Source organism: Harpegnathos saltator, unplaced genomic scaffold (genome assembly GCF_003227715.2).
Source record: "Harpegnathos saltator strain DR-91 unplaced genomic scaffold, Hsal_v8.6 scaffold26, whole genome shotgun sequence".
NCBI lineage: Eukaryota > Metazoa > Arthropoda > Insecta > Hymenoptera > Formicidae > Harpegnathos > Harpegnathos saltator.
The window spans coordinates 381,180-401,907 of record NW_020230050.1 but is presented as its reverse complement, the minus strand read 5'-3'; the positions used below and the strand labels follow the sequence as shown (position 1 = coordinate 401,907).

General features: G+C 34.0%; 5 protein-coding genes and 1 long non-coding RNA gene across 6 annotated transcripts; 4 read left to right on the top strand and 2 right to left on the bottom strand.

Annotated features, from left to right (window-relative positions):
• The first annotated feature begins 946 nt into the window (after nt 1-946).
• Nucleotides 947-4,918, top strand: LOC105184496 (ribosome production factor 2 homolog). Its single transcript, XM_011143329.3, is given in 9 exon segments — nt 947-1,124; nt 1,258-1,381; nt 1,490-1,926; nt 2,136-2,271; nt 2,350-2,402; nt 2,404-2,550; nt 3,382-3,822; nt 4,218-4,413; nt 4,506-4,918. Coding segments are annotated over 7 exon segments (1,005 nt in total). The 5' UTR covers nt 947-1,101; the 3' UTR covers nt 3,467-3,822; nt 4,218-4,413; nt 4,506-4,918.
• Nucleotides 4,919-5,765: 847 nt separating this feature from the next.
• LOC105184495 (uncharacterized) lies at nt 5,766-6,794 on the top strand. The gene is made up of 3 exons (XR_849871.2): nt 5,766-6,195; nt 6,380-6,525; nt 6,603-6,794. It is a non-coding gene; the product is annotated as an uncharacterized LOC105184495 (long non-coding RNA).
• Nucleotides 6,784-9,384, bottom strand: CysRS-m (cysteine--tRNA ligase-like protein, mitochondrial). The gene is made up of 8 exons (XM_011143328.3): nt 9,079-9,384; nt 8,582-8,877; nt 8,291-8,489; nt 7,819-8,084; nt 7,611-7,747; nt 7,339-7,461; nt 6,979-7,245; nt 6,784-6,910 (listed from the first exon to the last, which is right to left on the bottom strand). The coding sequence occupies exons 1-8, from the start codon at nt 9,297-9,299 to the stop codon at nt 6,875-6,877; spliced, it is 1,545 nt and encodes a 514-aa protein (XP_011141630.1). The 5' UTR covers nt 9,300-9,384; the 3' UTR covers nt 6,784-6,874.
• Nucleotides 9,385-13,350: 3,966 nt separating this feature from the next.
• On the top strand, nt 13,351-15,146 carry LOC105184492 (uncharacterized). Its single transcript, XM_011143327.3, has 6 exons — nt 13,351-13,751; nt 13,896-13,954; nt 14,085-14,213; nt 14,280-14,438; nt 14,536-14,739; nt 14,827-15,146. Exons 1-6 carry the CDS (start codon nt 13,544-13,546, stop codon nt 14,974-14,976), a joined length of 909 nt encoding a protein of 302 aa, XP_011141629.1. The 5' UTR covers nt 13,351-13,543; the 3' UTR covers nt 14,977-15,146.
• A 46-nt stretch (nt 15,147-15,192) lies between these two features.
• Nucleotides 15,193-16,406, bottom strand: LOC105184491 (40S ribosomal protein S23). The gene is made up of 3 exons (XM_011143326.3): nt 16,313-16,406; nt 15,596-15,755; nt 15,193-15,509 (listed from the first exon to the last, which is right to left on the bottom strand). The coding sequence occupies exons 1-3, from the start codon at nt 16,314-16,316 to the stop codon at nt 15,242-15,244; spliced, it is 432 nt and encodes a 143-aa protein (XP_011141628.1). The 5' UTR covers nt 16,317-16,406; the 3' UTR covers nt 15,193-15,241.
• A 1,584-nt stretch (nt 16,407-17,990) lies between these two features.
• On the top strand, nt 17,991-19,478 carry LOC105184490 (protein FAM32A-like). Its single transcript, XM_011143325.3, has 3 exons — nt 17,991-18,314; nt 18,408-18,537; nt 19,325-19,478. The coding sequence occupies exons 1-3, from the start codon at nt 18,226-18,228 to the stop codon at nt 19,445-19,447; spliced, it is 342 nt and encodes a 113-aa protein (XP_011141627.2). The 5' UTR covers nt 17,991-18,225; the 3' UTR covers nt 19,448-19,478.
• Nucleotides 19,479-20,728: the final 1,250 nt, after the last annotated feature.

Here is a 20,728-nt window from a genome sequence, read left to right as displayed (position 1 = left end):
TATCGCGTGCGTTATAGAGTGGGAAAGATTTCGACTTGTGCGTCTGATATTGTCAAACATTATTATCCTCCCATTATAATAATTTTTCGTATCAATATCCCTCATAACATAACTTTTAAGAAATAATAATGGCAGTATCAGTATGAAATTTGTAAACATACAATGATATAGTGTTATTTAACAAATTACTTGTAGAAATATCGAGTATTTATAAAATATTGTTAACTGTTAACGCAATTTTTCTAAATACTATTTCAGTAAAATAGTAATAATATGGTGAACCATCTTAACAGAATATTTGTAAAATAAAATGTACCAATAAATTGTCATTATTACGAAATAATTTATTATATATGTAGAGTAAATGTACTATACAGTTAATATGGAACTTTCTTGCGAGTCTATTTGACATCGTAGAAATAGATGTTACATAAGATTGTGAGCTTATATATGTATTATATTAATATGGTATAAATAAGGTTAATGAGGTTAATATATACAATATATATATATATATAGCAGTTGTTAGTATTATTAATATATTATATATATGGACATGCATGTATGCGCGCGCGCGCGTGTGTGTGTGTGTGTCTGTATATGTTTGTGATATGTGCGTACGGCGTTGTGTGTGTGCATATGTATTATAGGTTAGTTGCTATTTCTACTTACTTGTTAATTATTTTACTATTATGACACTATTACTACTCTATAATGATTAATAATAAGATATTAATACATATTTATCGCTTTGTCTGCTGCTCGCTGTTGTTCGCTGTAACGTGTTGCAAGAACGTCTATCTGTACGCGCCAATTCATATTCTAATTGGCGCGCATCCCCACTCCGCATGACGTCACCCGTTTAGTTCGCCCACATCCGAGGTCTATCGCAGAGGGCACTGAAAACTGCGTCCAATGCGTCCAATTTTTACAAGAGGGAGTTTGAATCGCCTGGTGGCTGACACGTGGATCATTAAACGCATTCGCATGTGCTCTGAAAAGAAAGTAAAAGGTCTTCGAAATAAATTAAGAAACATTAATAAATTTTCTAAACAATATTAGGAATTTATAATTTTAATCGTGACGCTCTATCACTACATTATGCTATCCGTAGGTAGAAAAGTGTAAGTAATTTAAATAAAATTCACATTCATACTGCTTTGTAGATATTTCATCATGCAAAGTAAAATTGGAATGTAACGTTGGATTGTTTTTTTATTAGAAACATTGTATAATATCATATAATTCTTATTATAGAAATCCGACTACCCATAAGGGTAAAAAAACTATATTGAAAAAGTCTAAATTCGTAAAAGATTCCAAGAAAATTTTAAGAGAAAGAAAAACTTCAACACGTGTCGTTAAAGTCATCAAAGATTTGGTAAGCATACATGCTTTTCACTGATGCATCACTTTAGCATATAATTTTCAAAGAGTTTAAAGGTAAATTAATACACACATACATATATATATATATATTGTCTTTCAGAATAATTTCAAAGAAATATTTGCAAATATGATGCAAACGAAATATTGCATGAAATTATTTGAAAATGTTGTACCTGTGAAGGAGTTTATATCCAAATACAATACAACATTCAAAATGACATTGACCAATGAGAAACGACTATATAATCCTGTGATGAGACAAACATACAAAAACAAACTGCTAGACATGATAAAGTTTGGGGTAAAAAATTACAATAACATGCAGTATTTTAAGCAGTTCGCAATGACCGCTGAAATAAAACCACTATTGATATTCCTTGGTGAACTCTTTAAAACTGACTGCGCATATATCAGAATCAAAGACCTGTTTATTGATATGTTTCGACGAGAACATGTTGAAGAAATCACACTGCAAGGTTTAGAACATATTTTATGTTTCACAGCTTGTGATCATATGATAGGTATAAATAGTTTCAGGTAAAATATCAAGAATATATCAAAGATTCTTTGTGTCAAATTTTTCATAATTAATAGTATTAATGTTGTAAAAATTTAAGTGTTAATGTTGAAAAAATTTAATGTAAAAAATTTTACATTTACCTTTAAACTCCAGACACAACAAACAATCATCAAATTTGTCAACTACTTCAAATCATTGTACATAAATTATCATGTATCAATTCTAGAATGCTTCTAAAAAAATCTGACTCCCACTCAAAGACACCTGACATAGTAGAGATAGTGGAAGTAGGACCACAAGTGAACTTAATGCCCAAGTTTACACGGAAAGAACCAGATTGCGAAATACCTAAAGCATCCAAGGTAAGTATTCGTACAGGTCAATATTAATGATGTGGAAAATGTGGGCATTTGATTTAAACATCACAATTATAACTGTAGATAAAGAAGAAAAAGAATATTTCCGAAGATAAACTCGGCACTACGTATGGATCCACACGTCAGAGCAGAAAATCTAGATAAAATTCAAACTAGGAAGATGAAGGGCTTGAAGAAAACATTGTCAGAGAAGAAGAGTAATCAGAAGAAAAAACTTGCCGATTATAGCAGTGCAAAGAAATTTGACACGGCCATACATTCCTGGTCAGTGAAATCACTATAATATAGCTTTACTTTATTTTTATGCATTTTTACTTACAATTGGACAATTGTTCTTACATGCTGCTTCCATCACTAACTGAAATTGTCTTTGATATCCTGCAATAAAAAGCAACATTTAAAATTAAGTCAATATTCTTACAACATGCGCCGTAAAATTTCTACCTTCACCAGAATGCCGTAAGTGGGCAATTTTCGCACATTGTCGCATTCTTCCAGTAAAGCGTCATTCTTTGAATTTTCAAACGCTATTTCTAACAGCCGCTCTGAATCTCAGATAGTGATCAATGATTTCTTCGATTTGCCGATCCTTCGCTGATGTTACGGATTGTGAGAAGTCGAATTTTGAAAGAATATTTGAAACATAATTTGAAACTGCGACAACAGCGTTCGCATGGTTACCGTAAACGTCGGCACTACGTGGTAATACCGATAAATTAAAAATGATATCAAAAAGATGCGGTACAAGCGTCAATTCGATAACATCAACTGTTGACACAATCCTCCTCGCACGATCAACTACGTCATTCTGGCAATGGCTATCGCAATATTTTCTAATTAACTTCCGTCTAATCAACTTCACGCGGCAAACATTGCTGCATTCTGTGTGCAACCGGCCTTACCCTTACAACAAATGCTGGTACTGATGGTTAATAAATTGGCTGTGGACGCAACAAATAAACAAATTAATTTCATTAATACTGCAGATACAAATTTTATTTGATGTCTTTGATAAGAACTTCTCTCCTGCAAATTCTCCTTTTCCACTGCTTTTCTTGCTAATCCTAACAGTATCTTCTTTCTTTCTTACTATAGCTGGCTCTGGAGGAAGTGCATGTCTCCATACACCATTTCTTATTTAACTCCTACATTTGGTAGAAATGCATTAGTACGTCAGTGAGAATTCCAAGCATTTGCTTAATGCACATGCATAGAAATCTACGTAACTATATAGGCCTGTTCGTTTTGTCTGCACTGCTGAACTGGTGCGTTTAGTTAAAGTGAGACAAATGTAGTTTTTCCCACTTCAACTTGTTGTACCAGTTCAGCAGTGCAGACAAAACGAACAGGTTTTAGGTTTGTTTTTTATTGCTGAACTGGCTGCACTAACTTGCACTTATTCTCTTCTCTTCCTTTCACTAACTCCTAGATGTATATCTATTTCTTTTTGTTCCCTGAGTGTACACTAGTTCAGCAATAAAAAACAGACCTCTTACTGGCTATCATTGGCTGCGTTCAGACAACGGTTGCACAACGGTTGAGTAATTTGCTAATGTTATTGGTCAAAATATAAAGAAATATAACATTAAGGATCTAACAATAAAGACCAATAGTCACTAATTGTTAAGTGAGCATTTTGGTCTTTGAACGTAGTTGTTATATGCGCTCTGAAAAGAAAGTAAAATGTTTTCAAAATAAGTTAAGAAACATTAATAAATTTTCTAACCAATATTAGAAATTTGTAACTTTTATCGTGACGCTCTATCACTACATTACGCCATCCGTAAATAGAATGGTGTAATTTAAATAAAATTCACATTCACACTACAACGCTTTGTAGATATTTCGTCATGCAAAGTAAAATTGGAATGTAATGTTGGATTGTTTTTTTATCGAAAACATTGTATAATGTCATATAATTCTTATTATAGGAAATCAACTACCCATAAGGGTAAAAAAGCTAATATTGGAAAAAGAGCCTGAATTGGTGAGAGATATCAAAGAAACTTTGGTCCTCAAAGGTAGCAAAGCTTCGAAACGTGTCGTCGGCATCATGAAAGATTTGATAAGCATATATGCTTTTCATCGATGTATTACTTTAATATATGATTTTCAAAGAATTTAAAGGTAAATGAACACACCCACACACGTATATTTATATGTATATATATGTATATGTATATTTATATATATATGTATATATTTATATTGTCTTTCAGCATGATTTAAAAGAATCCTTTTACCATATAATGCAAACGAAATATTACGTGAGAATATGTGAAACTGTTATACCTTTGAAGAAACCTACATCCGAATATATGTTTCATGATGATAAAGCCCAGCATGAAGCGTCCTGTGATGGGACAAAGATACGAAAATATACTGCTAAATGATAGAGTTTGGGGTAGCAAGTTACAATAAAGAGCTGAATGATAAGCTGGACAAAACAACTTCTAGAATAAAACCATTATTGATGTTCTTTAGTGGATTCTTTGAAATTGACTCTAAATATATCTTGAATAAGTTCTTACTGTTTCCCGATAAATGGTGTTATCTTAGCCTTTTTGCATCGGGCAGTACTGCAGCCAACTTCATCGTGAAACTCCACCATTAGGCTCGAAGTGACAGTATATGTTATTCCGCCGAAGCGTAAACAACATATTTTTTCATAGCGTTAAACATGTCGAATTTCGTGCCAAAAAAGAGTATTTGCGGGGAATTTTACTGCATTACTTTTTTCCAAAAAAATCTGCAGCTGAAGCACATAGAATTCTTGTGGAGATTTACGGCGACCATGCTCTGTCGGAAACAACATGCAGAGATTGGTTTAGACGCTTTAAAAATAATTATTTTGATGTTGAAGATAAAGAACGCTCTGGCGCACCGAAAAAGTTTGAAGACGAAGAATTGGAAGCATTGCTCGATGAAGATCCATGTCAGACGCAAAATGAACTTGCAGAATCATTAGGAGTTGATCACACAACAGTTGCCAAACATTTAAAAGCATTAGAAATGATTCAAAAGCAAGGAAATTGGGTGTCGTACGAATTGAAGTCGAGAGACGTCGAACGGCGTTTTTTCACGTGTGAACAGCTGCTCCAACGACAGAAAAGGAAAAGTTTTTTGCATCGTATCGTGACCGGCGATGAAAAGTGGATACACTACGATAACCCGAAGCGTAGAAAATCGGGGGGTAAGCCCGGCCATGCATCAACATCGATGGCAAAGCCGAATATCCATGGTTCCAAGCTCTCATGCTCTGTATTTGGTGGGATCAGCTGGATGTAGTATATTATGAGCTCAAACCCAACGAAACCATCACGGGAGATCGCTATCGACTACAATTGATGCGTTTGAGCCGAGCATTGAAGGAAAAACGGTTGCAATACGAGGAGAGACACGACAAAATAATTTTGCAGCATGACAACGCTCGGCCACATGTTGCAAAACCGGTCAAAACCTACTTGGAAACGCTCAAATGGGAAGTCCTACCCCACCCGCCGTATTCATCGGACATTGCTCCATCCCATTACCAATATTACCATTTGTTCCGATCGATGATTCGTGGCCTGGCTGCGGTTGAGTAGCACTTCCATTCTTATGAAGATGCCAAAAAATGGGTCGATTCGGATAACCTCAAAAGATGAGTCGTTCTTTCGACATGGTATTCGTATGCTGCCAGAAAGATGGGAGAAAGTAGTAGCTAGCAATGGACAATACTTTCAATGACCTGTTCTTTGCTAATTTTTTTAAATAAAGCATTCATTTTCACGAAAAATAGCGAGAACTTATTCAAGTCCTCAATATCAGAATCAGAAACGTGTTCATTAATATCTTTCGACAAAGATATGAGGAAATCATACTGCAAGATTTAGAATATGTTTTGTATTTGCTTGTAAGCATGTGAGGGTATGTATAAATAGTTTCAGATAAAATGTCAAGAATAAATCAAGAAATTTTTATGTCAAATTTCTCAAAATCAATATAGTGTTAATGTTCTGTTGTAAAAATTTAACTCCAGACACGTCATTCATCAAATTTGTCGACTTCTACTTCAAATTATTGTATATCAATTATCATATATTAATTTTAGAATACTTCTAAAAAATCTGACTCCCATCGAAAAACATTTGATGTAGTAGACATAACGGAAATGGAAACACAAGTGGACTTAGTGTGCAACAAGTATATATTCGAAGAGTTATACGGAAAGTTGGATTACAAAATACCTAAAGCAAGGTAACTATTCGTACAGGTCAATATTGACAATGTGGAAAATGCGAACACTTGATTTAACACCATAATCATGACTGTAGATGAAGAATATTTCCAAAGATAAATGTGGCACTGTGTACGGATATATGCCGTAGCATAAAACAACAAGACAAGATTCAAACGAGGAAAATGAAGGGCTTGAAGACAACATTATCGGAGAAAAAAAATAAGAGATGACTCGTCGATTTTAGTAGCAGCGATGCAAAGAAATTCAAAACATATTCCCAATCAATGAGATCACTATAATATATTTTTACTTTATTTTGATGCATTTTCATCCATAACAGAATTTCATAATAACTGTTCTTGTATGCTACTTCCATCTCCAACTGAAGTTGTCTTTGATATCCTGCAATAAAAAGCAGCATTTGAAATTAAATCAATATTTTTACGTGCGTATGTAAATAAAGTTTTCACCTTCACCAGAATGCCGCAAGTGGACAATTCTTCTCGCACATTGTCGCATGCTTTCAATAAAGCGTCGTTCTTTGGATTTTCAAGCGCTCTGTTTCTAACGGCCGCTCTAAATCTCAGACAATGATCAATGATTTCTTCGACTTGTCGGTCTTTCGCTGATGCGGATTGTGAGAAGCCGAATTTCGAAAGAGTATTTGAAACGTAATTCGAAACTACGGCAACAGCGCTCGCATGGCTACCGTAAACGTTGGCACTACGTGGTGATGCCTATAAATTAAAGAGATCAAAAAGGTGCGGTACAAGCGTCATTCAATAACATGAATTGTCGACGGCGCAATCTCCCTCGCGCGATCAACTTACGTCACTCTGCCGAAACATTTTGTTTCCTACTCCCACGAGATTTAAAATTGCATGCATCGCCCGCGACGTGTCAAAATCATCAGCTAGTGCTGAGTCAACTTTGCTTCTTGTATTCTGTAAAGTCTAAGAAGCATTCAAATTATCGCCGCGGTCTATCCGTAAATTGGAGAAATAACCAAATGTGTTTTCTAAAATATTTTCACATATGTACATATACCAATGCAAAAATGCAATAGTATGTCGGACAGATAGAGAATCGTGTCTCAACTTACAGTGAGCAAAAGGTTTTCATCAATCTCGCCAGCTTGTAACTTGCCCGCGGTATAAGTATCGCTGTCGCTTATAAAGTTCTCAATCTTTTTTGTCACGGATACCGCATTCTGCATAACCTCGTCCGAGAATTCAATTCCTGCGATAGAATCCGATCGATTACATGCGAATTAAACAGCTCGAATTCGGTACTGAGACCTGCATACATACCATTTCGATAGTGAGAGAGTAGACAAAGTGTTCTAAGTTGATTCGCTGAATACTTATCGAGATAATCACGTATGCTCACAGTATTTCTCAGACTCTTGGACATCTTTACGTCACCTTTCAGATGCAAGTGGCCACAGTGCAGCCAATAATTCACCCACTGGTCAACACCATGGTAACAGCAAGATTGTGCTTCTTCATTCTCATGATGAGGGAAAGCTAGATCTATCCCGCCACTGTGCACATCTATGGAATTTCCAAAGACTGCACTAATAAAAATGCAAACTTCTATGTAGATTAGTATTTTCTCACATAGGAGAGTACATGTCCTTCAAGAAGCTTGGACATCCGAGTTCTTTGGCATATTCTTTGTACTTGAGAAAGTTTTGTTACAAAAAATATGATTACAAACATCAAGTGTTATCACATAAAAAAAGCACAGTAGATATATAGGTACAAAAATATCTCAACCTACCTTGCAATTGCACTGCACTCTATGTGCCAGCCTGGTCTACCACGACCCCATGGGGATTCCCAAAAGGGTTCATCACTTTTGCCTGCTTTCCACAAAGCAAAGTCCAATGTTGACTTTTTATCTGGATGCGTAGCATCGGGTGAAGGAATTGAAATCTTGCCATATCTGTTATATTTGTTTGTGTCAAAATAAACAGATCCTATAGAATAACTTGTAAGTTAAAGTCAATTGAATAAAAACAAAGCATCTTCATCAGCTACCGAGAACAAAGATATTTGACAAATAACATACCATCTTTTAAAATGTAACCGTAGCCACTGGCTATGAGCTTCTCAACAAAATGAACAATTCGTGGCACATAGTCTGTAACTCTACAATATATGTATGGTTCACGAACATTTAATCTATTCATGTCCTCTAAGAATTCCATCTCAAATCTCCTTGCCAAAGCCTTAAAGTCCTGCTTGCTCTCAAGGGCACATTTAATTATCTTGTCATCAATGTCAGTTATTCCCATTACCAGTAAAACATCTATGTTAAAGTGGTCCGTCAGAATTCGACGGATGATATCTGACTTTATATAGGTGCTAAAATGAAATAAAAATTAATCAGTTACAACGTAATTATCCGTGATTGTCATTTAGATCATCAACAAGTCGCGTAACAGATACGCTTGTAGGTATTCGAAGTATTTGCTAAGTGAGTTATCTCAAATGTTTTTTAAGACTATTTTTTTCAAAACTTTGTAGGTTATCTTATATTGAAATAATCGTTTATCTTTCTCTTACGTTGCATGTCCGATATGCGCCGAGTCGTACACCGTAGGGCCGCACATGTACCACTTCAGGACGTTCTTCGTTTTCAAAATCAGCGGTACCTTGCATCTCGTTACCGGATTGTATACAACTACCTCGGTTTGATGACCTACTGGTGTTACCCATTGTAATCTATCTCGACCCTTCGCCTCGCTGCTTACAAGGCGCTTGCACACTCGCACTAACTTGTACATGGTAAATAAACATTCATTCCGATAATATTTAAATGTTAAGAAGTAACTGGTGAGTCCTACTTTCTGCCTGCTAGAGCAAGCTTAACTAGTGATGTTTATCGATATTCGAAATTATCGACTATTCGATATTATTTCACTTTTGATATGCAAATATCAAATAGAAAAAATATGAATAGCATATCAAATAAATATATTTTACTGGCGTACATTTATTGAATATTTATTAAAAAGTGTTTATTTTTCACATAAGCATTATCCCCAATCTAAAATACATGTCGTAAACATTAAAGCCTAAGAAATTGACATCATAATCGAGTATTACGTAACTATTGTACATTTTCGATTAAGGCTGAATTTAATAAAGCGGATGAACATAAAAAAACTTAAGCAATAAGACGTAAGCAATAAAGAAATTGACCAATCATAATCAATTATTCTCATAAGTTTTAAAATGGTGTCTTTAAATTTCAATTGTGATTGGTCGATTTACGTACTGCTTATGTCTTAAGCCCCTTGCACAATGCCAGGCAACAGGCAATAAGAATAAACCAATCACAATATAAACCAATCAAATAGACCAATCACAATAGATTATTCTTGTAATAGTCGATTGTGATTGGTCTATTTTTATTCTTATTGCTTGTTGCCTGGCATTGTGCAAGGGGCCTTACTGCTTAAATTCATTTATATGCTATGGTCCTAAGGCCGGGTCTATAATAGGTGTAGTAAGCTTTAAACCTTAAGAAATTAATCAATTCTAGTCGATTTTTACAAGAATAATCGAATAAAGTTAGCCAATTTCTTAAGGCTTAAAGCTTACTACACCTATTGTAGACCCGGCCTATAGCGTCGTCTACAATAGGCAGTAAGCAGTAAAGCCAACGGCACACGGTTCTTGTTTTCGTGCTGGATTGCTTGCTGGATGAAAATACTGCGTTCTGATTGGTGCATTTCCATCCATCTTCGGAAAAGTACCAATCAGAACGCAGTATTTTCATCCAGCAAGCAATCCAGCACGAAAACAAGCATCGTGTGCCGCTGACCTTAGAAGGAAGCATGAACAGTAAAGTCAGCGGTGCTTGTTTTCGTGCTGGATTGCTTGCTGGATGAAAATAGTGCGTTCTGATCGGTGGATTTTCATCCATCTTCGAAAATGTACCAATCAGAACTTATAGTAAATCTGGACATACAGATTTTTAAAAGTTTTTAGCAAAAATAAGAATTATTCGATATTTATTTGATATTTTGACTATTTATTTGATATCGATATGAATACTTTGAAAATTGATAAATATATTCAATCGCGATATTTTTTTCAATATCTGCATCTCTAAGTTTAACTAGTCTTCGTGAAGCTCTTCTTCTTCTTCTTCTTCAATAGATGGCTCTGTGCAGACAATAGATGCTCCAACGCCACTCACACGTTATATTAAGTCATAGAGGGCAGTTCACAACGATTGGTTAATGTTCAGTAGAAATCTCGATATTTCGACAAAGCTTGAAATAAAGTTGGTATTGAAAGCTGACTTTTCCAGTTCCTGATTGGATGCGATATTTCCTTTGTAATATAGTTTTAACAAAAAACTGTCGGATTAGCAAATAAAGGACATCTGTACAAAATATGATCAATATCACGGTTATGCCATCCATATTGACAAGTGTTATCTATTATGTTAAGCTTCCTTCTTAGATGCTCCGTTGTGCATATATGATATGAACGGAGCCGAACCATAAGGGTGATTACACATCTACTGATGGTGCGACCCAGATTGGAGAATCATGGTTTCGATGCAAGTTTAAAGATGTTAACCCTGTATCTTATGCCCTTACGAGTAAATTCATCCTCAAGAAACTCTTTTGCATCATTCTTTATTTTGTGTTTGAAGCCGTCAATATAGTTCCCCAACCAAGGGGGCGATAGGAGTTCAAGGGGAGGCTCGGAGCTGCGCGCACCAAAACCTACCTAGCGTGTTCTACCATCTCATTATCGAGGATGTTCTTATGTCCTGGTATCCACGCTAATACCCAGGTAGCAGACTGAGGTCAAATGACGTACTAATGACGTCTTAATGACGTCTTAATGTTAGCTAATGTCATTAAGACGTCATTAGTACGTCATTTGACGTCAGTCTGCTACCAGGGTATGATATAAATTCCTTCCCTTGAAGTTTTCCACAAGGCGAACTTGATTCTTTGGATGATGCGAGGAGATTTTCCTTCCAAATCAGAGGAGTTAGGCGCTTTAATCGTGCTAAAGAAGTCAGTAAAAATACCGACTCTATCCGGTCTTTCAGATGCAACAATATTCGCCGCCCGGAGGATGGCCATAGATTCAACGTAAAAGATATTATTAGAATCAAAGATATGGATAGATTCCCGATATTCAGGATTCGGAGCAAACACCCCGTAACCAGTATTGCTGTCACTTAGAACCGATCCATCTGTATAAATTTCCATAGAGAGTTTCATGTCACGAATAATGCCACCAGCATGCCTGGCCAACCCAGCAGCCGAGATCTTTTTATTATTATAGTCAAACCAAAGATTACCTCGCTTTCTATTGAACACTTTTATACTATCAAATAAATTGGTGCAAATGTAGGAACAAAGAATCTAAGCTTAAAAGGATAATCAAAAGAGGAGGGCAGTAAATTGTTCTTTAATATTCGAAAGAAATTCCAAGAGAATTGGATTAAGGTGAAAAAAGATGACTGAGATGAAGTTTCATTAGGTTGATCAACATCATTTACACAAGAACTATGCTAATCATCAATATATTGAGTCAATGGATTTTTTGCAACTGCAAAACTCCTAATAAATGTCTTGAGTTCAAGAAATTTCCACCGATAAACAAGCGGCCATTCCGCGACTTGATCTAATAATATGTTGGTAGGTGTGGATTTCATTAACCCTAAAATAACTCTGATGCAGCTGTACTGTATTCTGTTGCAGCGTTACCTTCGTGGAAGCATCAGTTATAATGATACCAGTCTAGAAGGGATCTAATTAATCCCTTGTAAATCATTAGGAGCGTGTTAAGATGAGAGCCCCACATAATTCCTGCAAAGGATTTGAATATATTGATGCGCATTTGACAGGCAATTTTTAGTTTTTTAGCATGTGGTTTCCAAGATAGGTTAGTGTCAAATGTATATCCTAGAAATGATACATAAGGGATGAAAGGGATAACTGAGCCCTCAAGCTGAAGCCATAATCTATTATGATTGATAAAGGATTGCAACGTATGGAACCTTTTACGCTTATCAAACAGGCCAGTTAGTTTTATCGGCAGAGATTTCCAGATCCAGTCTAGAAAGGTTTCTCATAACAGATTTGAGATTTGAGTTGAGAATTTGTGTTATCTTATAGATGCTTTTGTGTTTGACAAAGATAACAAGACCTCAAAGGCTCATACTTCATGAAGCTCGAGTATCAAATGAAATTGATGCCGGCAGAAACAAGTCTGTTCTAAGTTATAGGTTGCACCGTAGACTGATACAAGTGCAGCTTTAATAAGTGCAGCTTATCTAAAAGTAAACTAAAAGAAACATACAAACCCGATGTCCATCCTTTAAATTAAATTCGAAAAATTCCAGCGATAAGAGCGATAAGGATAAAAGAAAGGGTATGCGTGATTTGAAGGGAAACCAGAGTAAAAAAGAAAGGGTAAGAGATCTTTCAAGGGAAAAATATTGACGTGTCTCGGTTGCTTTTCAATTTCGTAACGACATCTCTATGAATGCCGTCTCATAACTTCTCATCGTCCGATTTGTCTCATTATGGGTGCGTTCCGTTTCACGCATATGCGCGCATTTTTTATAGTATATAGGCCAGAGCACAGACTTTTGCAGTCAACAACCAATCAGAGTTCTTCATTTCTGTCCTGAGGAGGGAAATGAAGAACTCTGATTGGTTGATTCTCTTATGCGTTGTGTATTATGCATTATGCAAAAGTCTGTGCTCTGGCCCTATGTAACATAAACTATAGATAAATGCGCCCATATGTATGAAACGGAACGCATCCTATGACGGATAGGAGCTATCTTCTTGGAATTCATCGTTCGTGCTTGCTTACTATTTGAAACTTCAAAACTTGTATGACAGACACAGCGTCGCGTTTTACCTGCTGATATTTTTTACGAAATGGCGAAAGATGAATATCACCGTTGAGATAATTAGAAGCTTTTATACAATTCCCGTAGGTTGAATATTTTCTTTGGGCTTTGCCGATACAATTTGCCACTATGAATAACGCGAAGGATGTCATGACAAATATATACGATGTTTTGCTGCAACTACGATACCCGCACATCAGTAATGTTGAGTCGAAGGACGTGGGTACGACAATACTCAAGGATGAGAATCGCGTGTGCTTGCTCTCGTGGCTTCTGACGCAGAAATTGCCAGCTATCGCTGTTCAATTGGGGAAATTAAAGGACACTGCTTTGGAAGGTACTTCATGTTTTCTCATAACACAATTGTGACTTGTTGCGTTCAACGATTGAACATGGATTTGTACTTCCAATCCTATTTATTATTTCATAATAAATTGTTGTACATGGTGAAAAAGTAATAATGTTATACATATCCTTTTAGATCAGCTATTTGAATATTACTCTCAGATTGGGATCTGCAACAACAAGGATTTATTGCTGGTATGTTAAAGTATACAATTTATATATATATATATATATACAAGAATAGAGAAGTTGTTAAAAATACATATGATTCGATACAAAAGAATTACATATATTGAAGATATGAATAATTTTTACTTCGCACCAGGGTAAATGTCCAATGAAGGAACAGCTTCCAACTTTGAGATTATTATTAGATTTTATGAAAAAGGTACACCTAGAGCCTTGTGTCAACACAACTGAGACAGAAGAAGAATCACTCATGGATATTGTTAAGGTGTGGAACTATGGAATATAACACTAATTTTTGTAATGTTACATTAATAAGATGCTTTTTTTTTAGATGTATACAGATGATGCCGATCAAGCACCTTATTTTTTAGTTAAGCCAAAATTAAGTTATGCAGAAGCTAACAAATATTTTGAAGAAAGTGAGGAAGAACTACTTGGCAATAACCGTGCAGATGCAAAATCTAATATACCTGATGACACATGTACAGAGGTGCAGCAATATCATGTTAACATTCTATGAATATCTTGTCAATTATTTGCATGCACACATTCTCTGCATAGATATATTTATAAAAATATGAATACAGGTCGACGATATATTGGTCAGTGAAGAAAAAGAAGAAAGGGAAGAAAAGGATGCACTGTTTTACAAAGAAGAGGAAAAGTTCATAGAAGCGTTTGAGACTGTTTCATCTTGGCCAGTGCAATCCAGGAATTTGGACGAGACTGTGACTAACTCTATTCGCTCAGATATCAAGAAGATATGCTCTAATTTTTTCACTTTAAAGAAGGTACAAATTACATGTGTATTTTTAATTGTAATTTTATGATATTTCCCACATATATCTCATATAAAACATTCATAATCGCATTGGCAGGTGCTACAGGCGAAAAACGAAATATCAAATGTAGACTTAACAAGAAGATTACTCGAAACCGCTACACCATTAAGCACGACAATCGAAGATATAATTGTTTATAACGAGGAACTCGAAAACCTAGATCTGACTGGCAATAGTGCTAATTAATTTTACATTTATAATTGTACAATCTAATCTATTCCAGATGTAATTATTTCACATAACTTATATGGTCTACATATTTGTAATATATAAAAATAATTGTATACCTGTTTGCAGTTGCATAATGAGCATTGTAGGAATTCTTGTAAAAATTGCTCAAAACTACTCTAATGATCGTTTTAGAATTAAACTACTATGTACATTTTTAACTCACTTTTATATTTTTAAACAATTTATACATAAAAATATAAATACATCGAAAATTGACGATTTAAGATCTGGGCCTTTCTTTCTTCTCCTTGTAGAGTGCCAGCAAGGATACATTTGCTACTTTCACAACCTTAAACCGTACTCCTGGTATATCACCGACGGCATGACCTTTACGACCGAAACCTGCCACCAGAACTTCATCGTTTTCTTCAATATTGTTGAGGCAACCGTCTCTTGGTACAAAAGCAGTGATTTTCTTGCCATTCTTTATCAACTGCACCCTGACACATTTGCGGATAGCAGAGTTTGGCTGCTTAGCCTCTACTCCTCTATATGAATGTAAATAAAGGTATTAGTAGGTCAATGTGACTTCGAAACAGATACTGTATTGCTATATGATCGTATTATTACATACACTTTTTCCAAAACAATGCCTTTCGCATGAGAGGCACCACCAAAAGGGTTGGCCTTCCATCTGGTTCCCAAGTGTGCCTTCTTGTAGTCCTTATCATTCCATCGCTGTTCACGTCTGTGATTAACGTGCTTGCGAGCAGTGCGAAGACCCCTAGGCTTACCTTACGATATAAAAATAATGACAAATTTGGTTACACAGGGATATGTTGATTAGGATATGTCTTACATTCCAACTATCTCGATTATATTGAAAAGAGAAAATACACTCAAAATTCCGACAGTAAATAAGAAGATTGGCGTTTACATCTGAGAACCAACTGTATATTTGTACAATACTCCGCAAGTTTTCCTTTCGTTTAAACAATCAAGTCATAATTGCGTGCTCATAACCTACAAATGCACTACATGTAGTTTAATCTTAAACATATAATTCTACTTTACAAATTTTACAGCGATTTACTAATCATTGAAATAAAAATTCTGAGCATGTTTCTTCGCCGTTCTTATTATTAATCGAAATTACTATGATAAAGAAACACGTGTTTCACAACACGTGACACACCGGAGAGTCGATTTCTATCGGTATTCCTACAAGTATTTGTAAATAATTTGCAAATATTGAAATATATTTTTCAAGAGTCTTTCTCCGAAAAATTATATTTATTTTTGCAAGAAATATCTCAGAAATGCAAGATTATTTAATATCGTCGTAACATACCCATGTTGTTTGAACTGCTTTACGAATGTCGAAGAAGGATCATCAAGTTAAGCCGATGGTGCATGATACTTGTTTCGTGCTGGATCTAGTGATATCAAAAAGCACACTAGAAACGCTTCATTCTGATTGGCACATTTCTGTCTTACTTATATACTGGATCTTGCTAAATGTAGCACGAAAACAAGCATCGTCGACTTCAGACATACAGTTAGGCCCCTTGCACAATGCCAGACAACAAGCAATAAGAATAAAAATAGACCGATCACAATCAACTATTACAAGAATAATCTATTGTGATTGGTCTATTTTTATTCTTATTACCTGTTGCCTGACATTGTGCAAGGGGCTTTATATTGACAGCTTCTATAGAATACACTAGACTGCTAAAGTCCTAAACACAATGCCAGGCAACAGGCAATAAGAATAAAAATAGACCAATCACAATCGACTATTACAAGAATAATCGGTATTATCCAGTTTAGGGGCTTCGCCTTAGAATTCGATAAAAATAGACTCAATCAACGCGTTTTTCAATAAGGAGCAACTTTTTCCTCTGCGAAAATTGTCGCTCTCCACTGCAAAACGAAATAAAAATAGTTAAAGTTGACTGGTATAATAGGTTAGGAAACCTGTCATACAGACTAAAGATAGCGACATGAGTACACTCTGTGGTTACGTGCGCATACTCTGTGGTTGCGTGTGCATGTAAAAAGTGCGCTAATTTAAAATCAACACTTCTCTCTGTACTTATGTGTCATTTAGAGTTAAACGATAAATTAATATATTTATTAAATCTTCACCTTACTAAATAGATGAGTCTATAATATACTAAAATTAATGAATACAGAAAAGATTATTATTATTATTATTATTATTACTAAATTCTAAAAGATCCAACAAAGACATAAAAATCCAGAACCGCCCCAACTAAACCAACGAATATTGTACACTCATTAATTTAGTAAAGCAGAAAATTTTAGTACAATTTTAATAAGATAAATTTAAAAAATTAAAAATAAATGTGGAATCGATAGTTATGATCTTTAATTGTTAATAATTTTTTTTATGACGTAACTGATAAGTTAATGACATTTGATGAAAGTTATTTACCTTATTAAAATTGTACTAAAATTTTCTGCTTTACTAAATTAATGAGTGTACAATATTCGTTGGTTTAATAAATAAAAATGCCTCAAACATTTGTACACACACACACACACACACGGGGGTGCGAGGAGGGCCTTCGGCCCCCCCTTCCGCACCACCCCGCCCTCGTTGCGCGTGAAAAGTTGCAAACCCATCCGGAATCTTGACAGGTTTCCTAACCTATTATACCAGTCAACATTAACTATTTTTATTTCGTTTCGCAGTGGAGAGTGACAATTTTCGCAAAGGAAAAAGTTGCTCCTTATTAAAAAACGCGTTGATTGAGTCTATTTTTATCGAATTCTAAGGCGGAGCCCCTAAACTGGATAATTACCCTGTTCTTTTTAGCTGCATTATTGAACTGGTGCAATAAGTTAAAGTAGAAAAAAATATAATTGTCTCATTCTAACTTATTGCACTAATTCCGCAGTGCAGCTAAAAAAAACAGACCACTTGTCGGACGTTTCGATTAGTTAGAGAATTTCTAGGTTATTTAACTTTTTCTCTATGCACTCTAGAAATTTTTTATATGGCAGCCAATTGGAACGTCCGATAAGCTTGTCCTACGATGCATGTAAATTAACCTAATGCGCATGCGCAAAAATATCTCATCTCTACCCAGACTGCTCGAATATTCCATTCAGACGCCATTGATACAGCTGCATTTACGGCGTTAAGATCCTTTTACGAAAGAGTTATTTCTGAAATTAGATCAAAAGTAATTTTGTCTAATCTTTGGTATATAACATTAATTTCGATACATCACGATGCCTTCCACAAATATTCAGGATGATCCATATGCACACGCTGCAAAAGGACTGCTGAAATTGAAAAATGACCAGCCAGTGAGCAAAAAGTAAGAATTTTATTCAATATATCTGCATTGCTTCGAGACGCTTTCGTTCTGAGAGCATCATTGTAATACTAATGTACAATTTCTCTTTTATAGAAGAAAAGAGAAAAATGAGAAGAAAAAGCTAATAGAAGTATCGAAAGTTATTGAGAAACAGACATCTCAAAGGACAGAAGTAAAACGAACAAAAGCTGAGCTGGCATTCCAAAAAATGCAAGAAAAGATGGTAAGCCATTCAACACAATAATATTATAATATTAAGGAGAGATAAATATATCATTTAAAATATATTATTTTGGAATTGTTTGTTGAAATATTGAGTTTATATCTTATTTATTATCTTTTATTGTTAAGTATCTTGTACTATATTTGAGTAAAAATACTTAGATTTTTTGTGCAAAGTTTCTATTTATTCCATGATCATCTTAATTAGTATATTCTACAATAATTTGTAGATGGTTAGAACAAAAATAATGTTCAAACTATTTTACAAATATGCTCAGTTGATTGCAATTATTTTATGGATGTGTGTCTATACAATTATATTTTCCAAAAATTTCAAAAACGTGAGTTATATATTATAATAATTCATCAATTTTATAATATCAACTTTATAATAATTTGTAATTGTTAGGACAAAAGGAAAATATACTATTTTATAGATCTACTAAATTGATTATAAATATCATTTATAAATATATTACAATTTTATTGCAATGTACATATTTTACAAGAATTCTTAACATGTATTTTCTTACTCCTGATATGATCAATCAAAAGTTATGCAGTGACGAGTCAGTTAGTTTTAAGATATATTATTTTATTTTTTTATACTTTGTTTAAATGATGATATCATTTATGTGTTACAAATTAGTAACAGTTTCCATCTATTGATATATATATTTACTAAAATTAGAAATAGCTATATTTGAATTATTTATCATATCAATTTTCAAGCAATTAATAAATAATTTGCAAGTATTTTTAATAATAATCATCATATTTCTTTACAGCAAACTGAACGGATTAAAGAAAAAGCCTCCAAAACCCATAAACAGCGTGTGGAGGAGTTTAATCGTCATTTGGACAGCTTAACTGAACACTTTGATATACCTAAAGTTAGCTGGACCAAGTAAATGTTTGTGTCGTATCTGATGTATATATTGTAAATATACAGTTATATGTATTTATAATTATAATTTACATATAACTGTTAGATTATCTTTAATCTATAAATATTTAGTTATATAAGTAGTTATATAACTATTTGGTAATTATATTGCTATTGTGCTTATTTCGATATTGTGATTCGTTGACAAAATTATGTCATTGTGATTTGGTAATGTTAACTTTACCAATGTATTATACAAATACATATTTGATTACGTATATCTGTTAAGTCGGGAAAGGAATACCAGAGTAGTTCCCCCGACTACCCCATTCTGGCCTGGCTAGTAGGCATCCCGGTGGGGTTTTAGTCAGTAAAAGTCTGACATAACCCCTGCCTTCTCAACAGGCAGAGGTATCCATGAGGATTTCCCCACCGTTATCAAAAAAAAAAAAAAAAAAAGTATATCTGTTAACATGAAAAACAAGCATATATATATAATCAGGAAAATAGTGAAAAATGCATATTGAAATACATATTATATTTTTAATATATTGAAACAAAGGATACAGCTCCTAATGAATCACGGACCATAAAGTATTAAATTAAATATTTTTCACTTATATAAGTTAAATATATTATTTATAAAAATATGTTTGATAGTTTGTTAAAGTATTTCTGTAAATATATGGACTATTAAGATAAAATATAAAAATTGTATTTATTTTATAAATATAAAATTTCCTTTTACATTTAGTATAATCATTTGAGATTCTTTGTAATTTTTAAATGGACGGAGCTTCCATGAAGAAATACATTACATTAATGATAGATTACATTAAAACATACATTGTATATTCATAATATTGAAACTAAGAGTATTCATATATCAAGGAGATCTAAAAAAATATTTTAATATATATATGTATATATACCAGATTCTTACAGGTATATATGTATATATGTATGTGTACATATATATATATATACATATAAGAATCTGGTGTTGCCATAGTCCATATTGCAATCAATAATTGATCTTCTACAGAAATTGTTTTTCGCCCAAATCTTTCTGATTGTCTTTCTAATTGTGTTTTAATAGTGTTTAATAAAAAATTAAAATCTATACGTGAGATCCTATTAAAAGATAACTGTTTTCAAGAGAATCTTTTCTTTTCGAATTATAATTTTATAGCAGTCTAATGTGAAAGTAACAATATATTGTATTAGAATTCACGTTACTTAAAATGAATTTTAAATTCTGTATTAGAATATTCTTGAACAGTATCAAAGTAATTTTTTATGCATA

What these genes read in the sequence shown, in the direction of transcription:
- CysRS-m (XM_011143328.3), bottom strand. Translation starts at nt 9,299, where the DNA reads ATGTACAAGTTAGTGCGAGTGTGCAAGCGCCTTGTAAGCAGCGAGGCG. An exon ending in ACTCTCTCACTATCGAAATG is followed by an intron (nt 7,748 to 7,818) that starts GTATGTATGCAG and finishes ATTCTATCGCAG; the next exon opens with GAATTGAATTCTCGGACGAG. An exon ending in ATGAAAACCTTTTGCTCACT is followed by an intron (nt 7,462 to 7,610) that starts GTAAGTTGAGAC and finishes AATGCTTCTTAG; the next exon opens with ACTTTACAGAATACAAGAAG.
- LOC105184492 (XM_011143327.3), top strand. Translation starts at nt 13,544, where the DNA reads ATGAATAACGCGAAGGATGTCATGACAAATATATACGATGTTTTGCTG. An exon ending in ACAACAAGGATTTATTGCTG is followed by an intron (nt 13,955 to 14,084) that starts GTATGTTAAAGT and finishes ACTTCGCACCAG; the next exon opens with GGTAAATGTCCAATGAAGGA. An exon ending in CTGATGACACATGTACAGAG is followed by an intron (nt 14,439 to 14,535) that starts GTGCAGCAATAT and finishes ATATGAATACAG; the next exon opens with GTCGACGATATATTGGTCAG.
- LOC105184491 (XM_011143326.3), bottom strand. An exon ending in GGCATTGTTTTGGAAAAAGT is followed by an intron (nt 15,510 to 15,595) that starts GTATGTAATAAT and finishes ACATTCATATAG; the next exon opens with AGGAGTAGAGGCTAAGCAGC.
- LOC105184490 (XM_011143325.3), top strand. Translation starts at nt 18,226, where the DNA reads ATGCCTTCCACAAATATTCAGGATGATCCATATGCACACGCTGCAAAA. An exon ending in GACCAGCCAGTGAGCAAAAA is followed by an intron (nt 18,315 to 18,407) that starts GTAAGAATTTTA and finishes TCTCTTTTATAG; the next exon opens with AAGAAAAGAGAAAAATGAGA. An exon ending in AAAAAATGCAAGAAAAGATG is followed by an intron (nt 18,538 to 19,324) that starts GTAAGCCATTCA and finishes ATTTCTTTACAG; the next exon opens with CAAACTGAACGGATTAAAGA.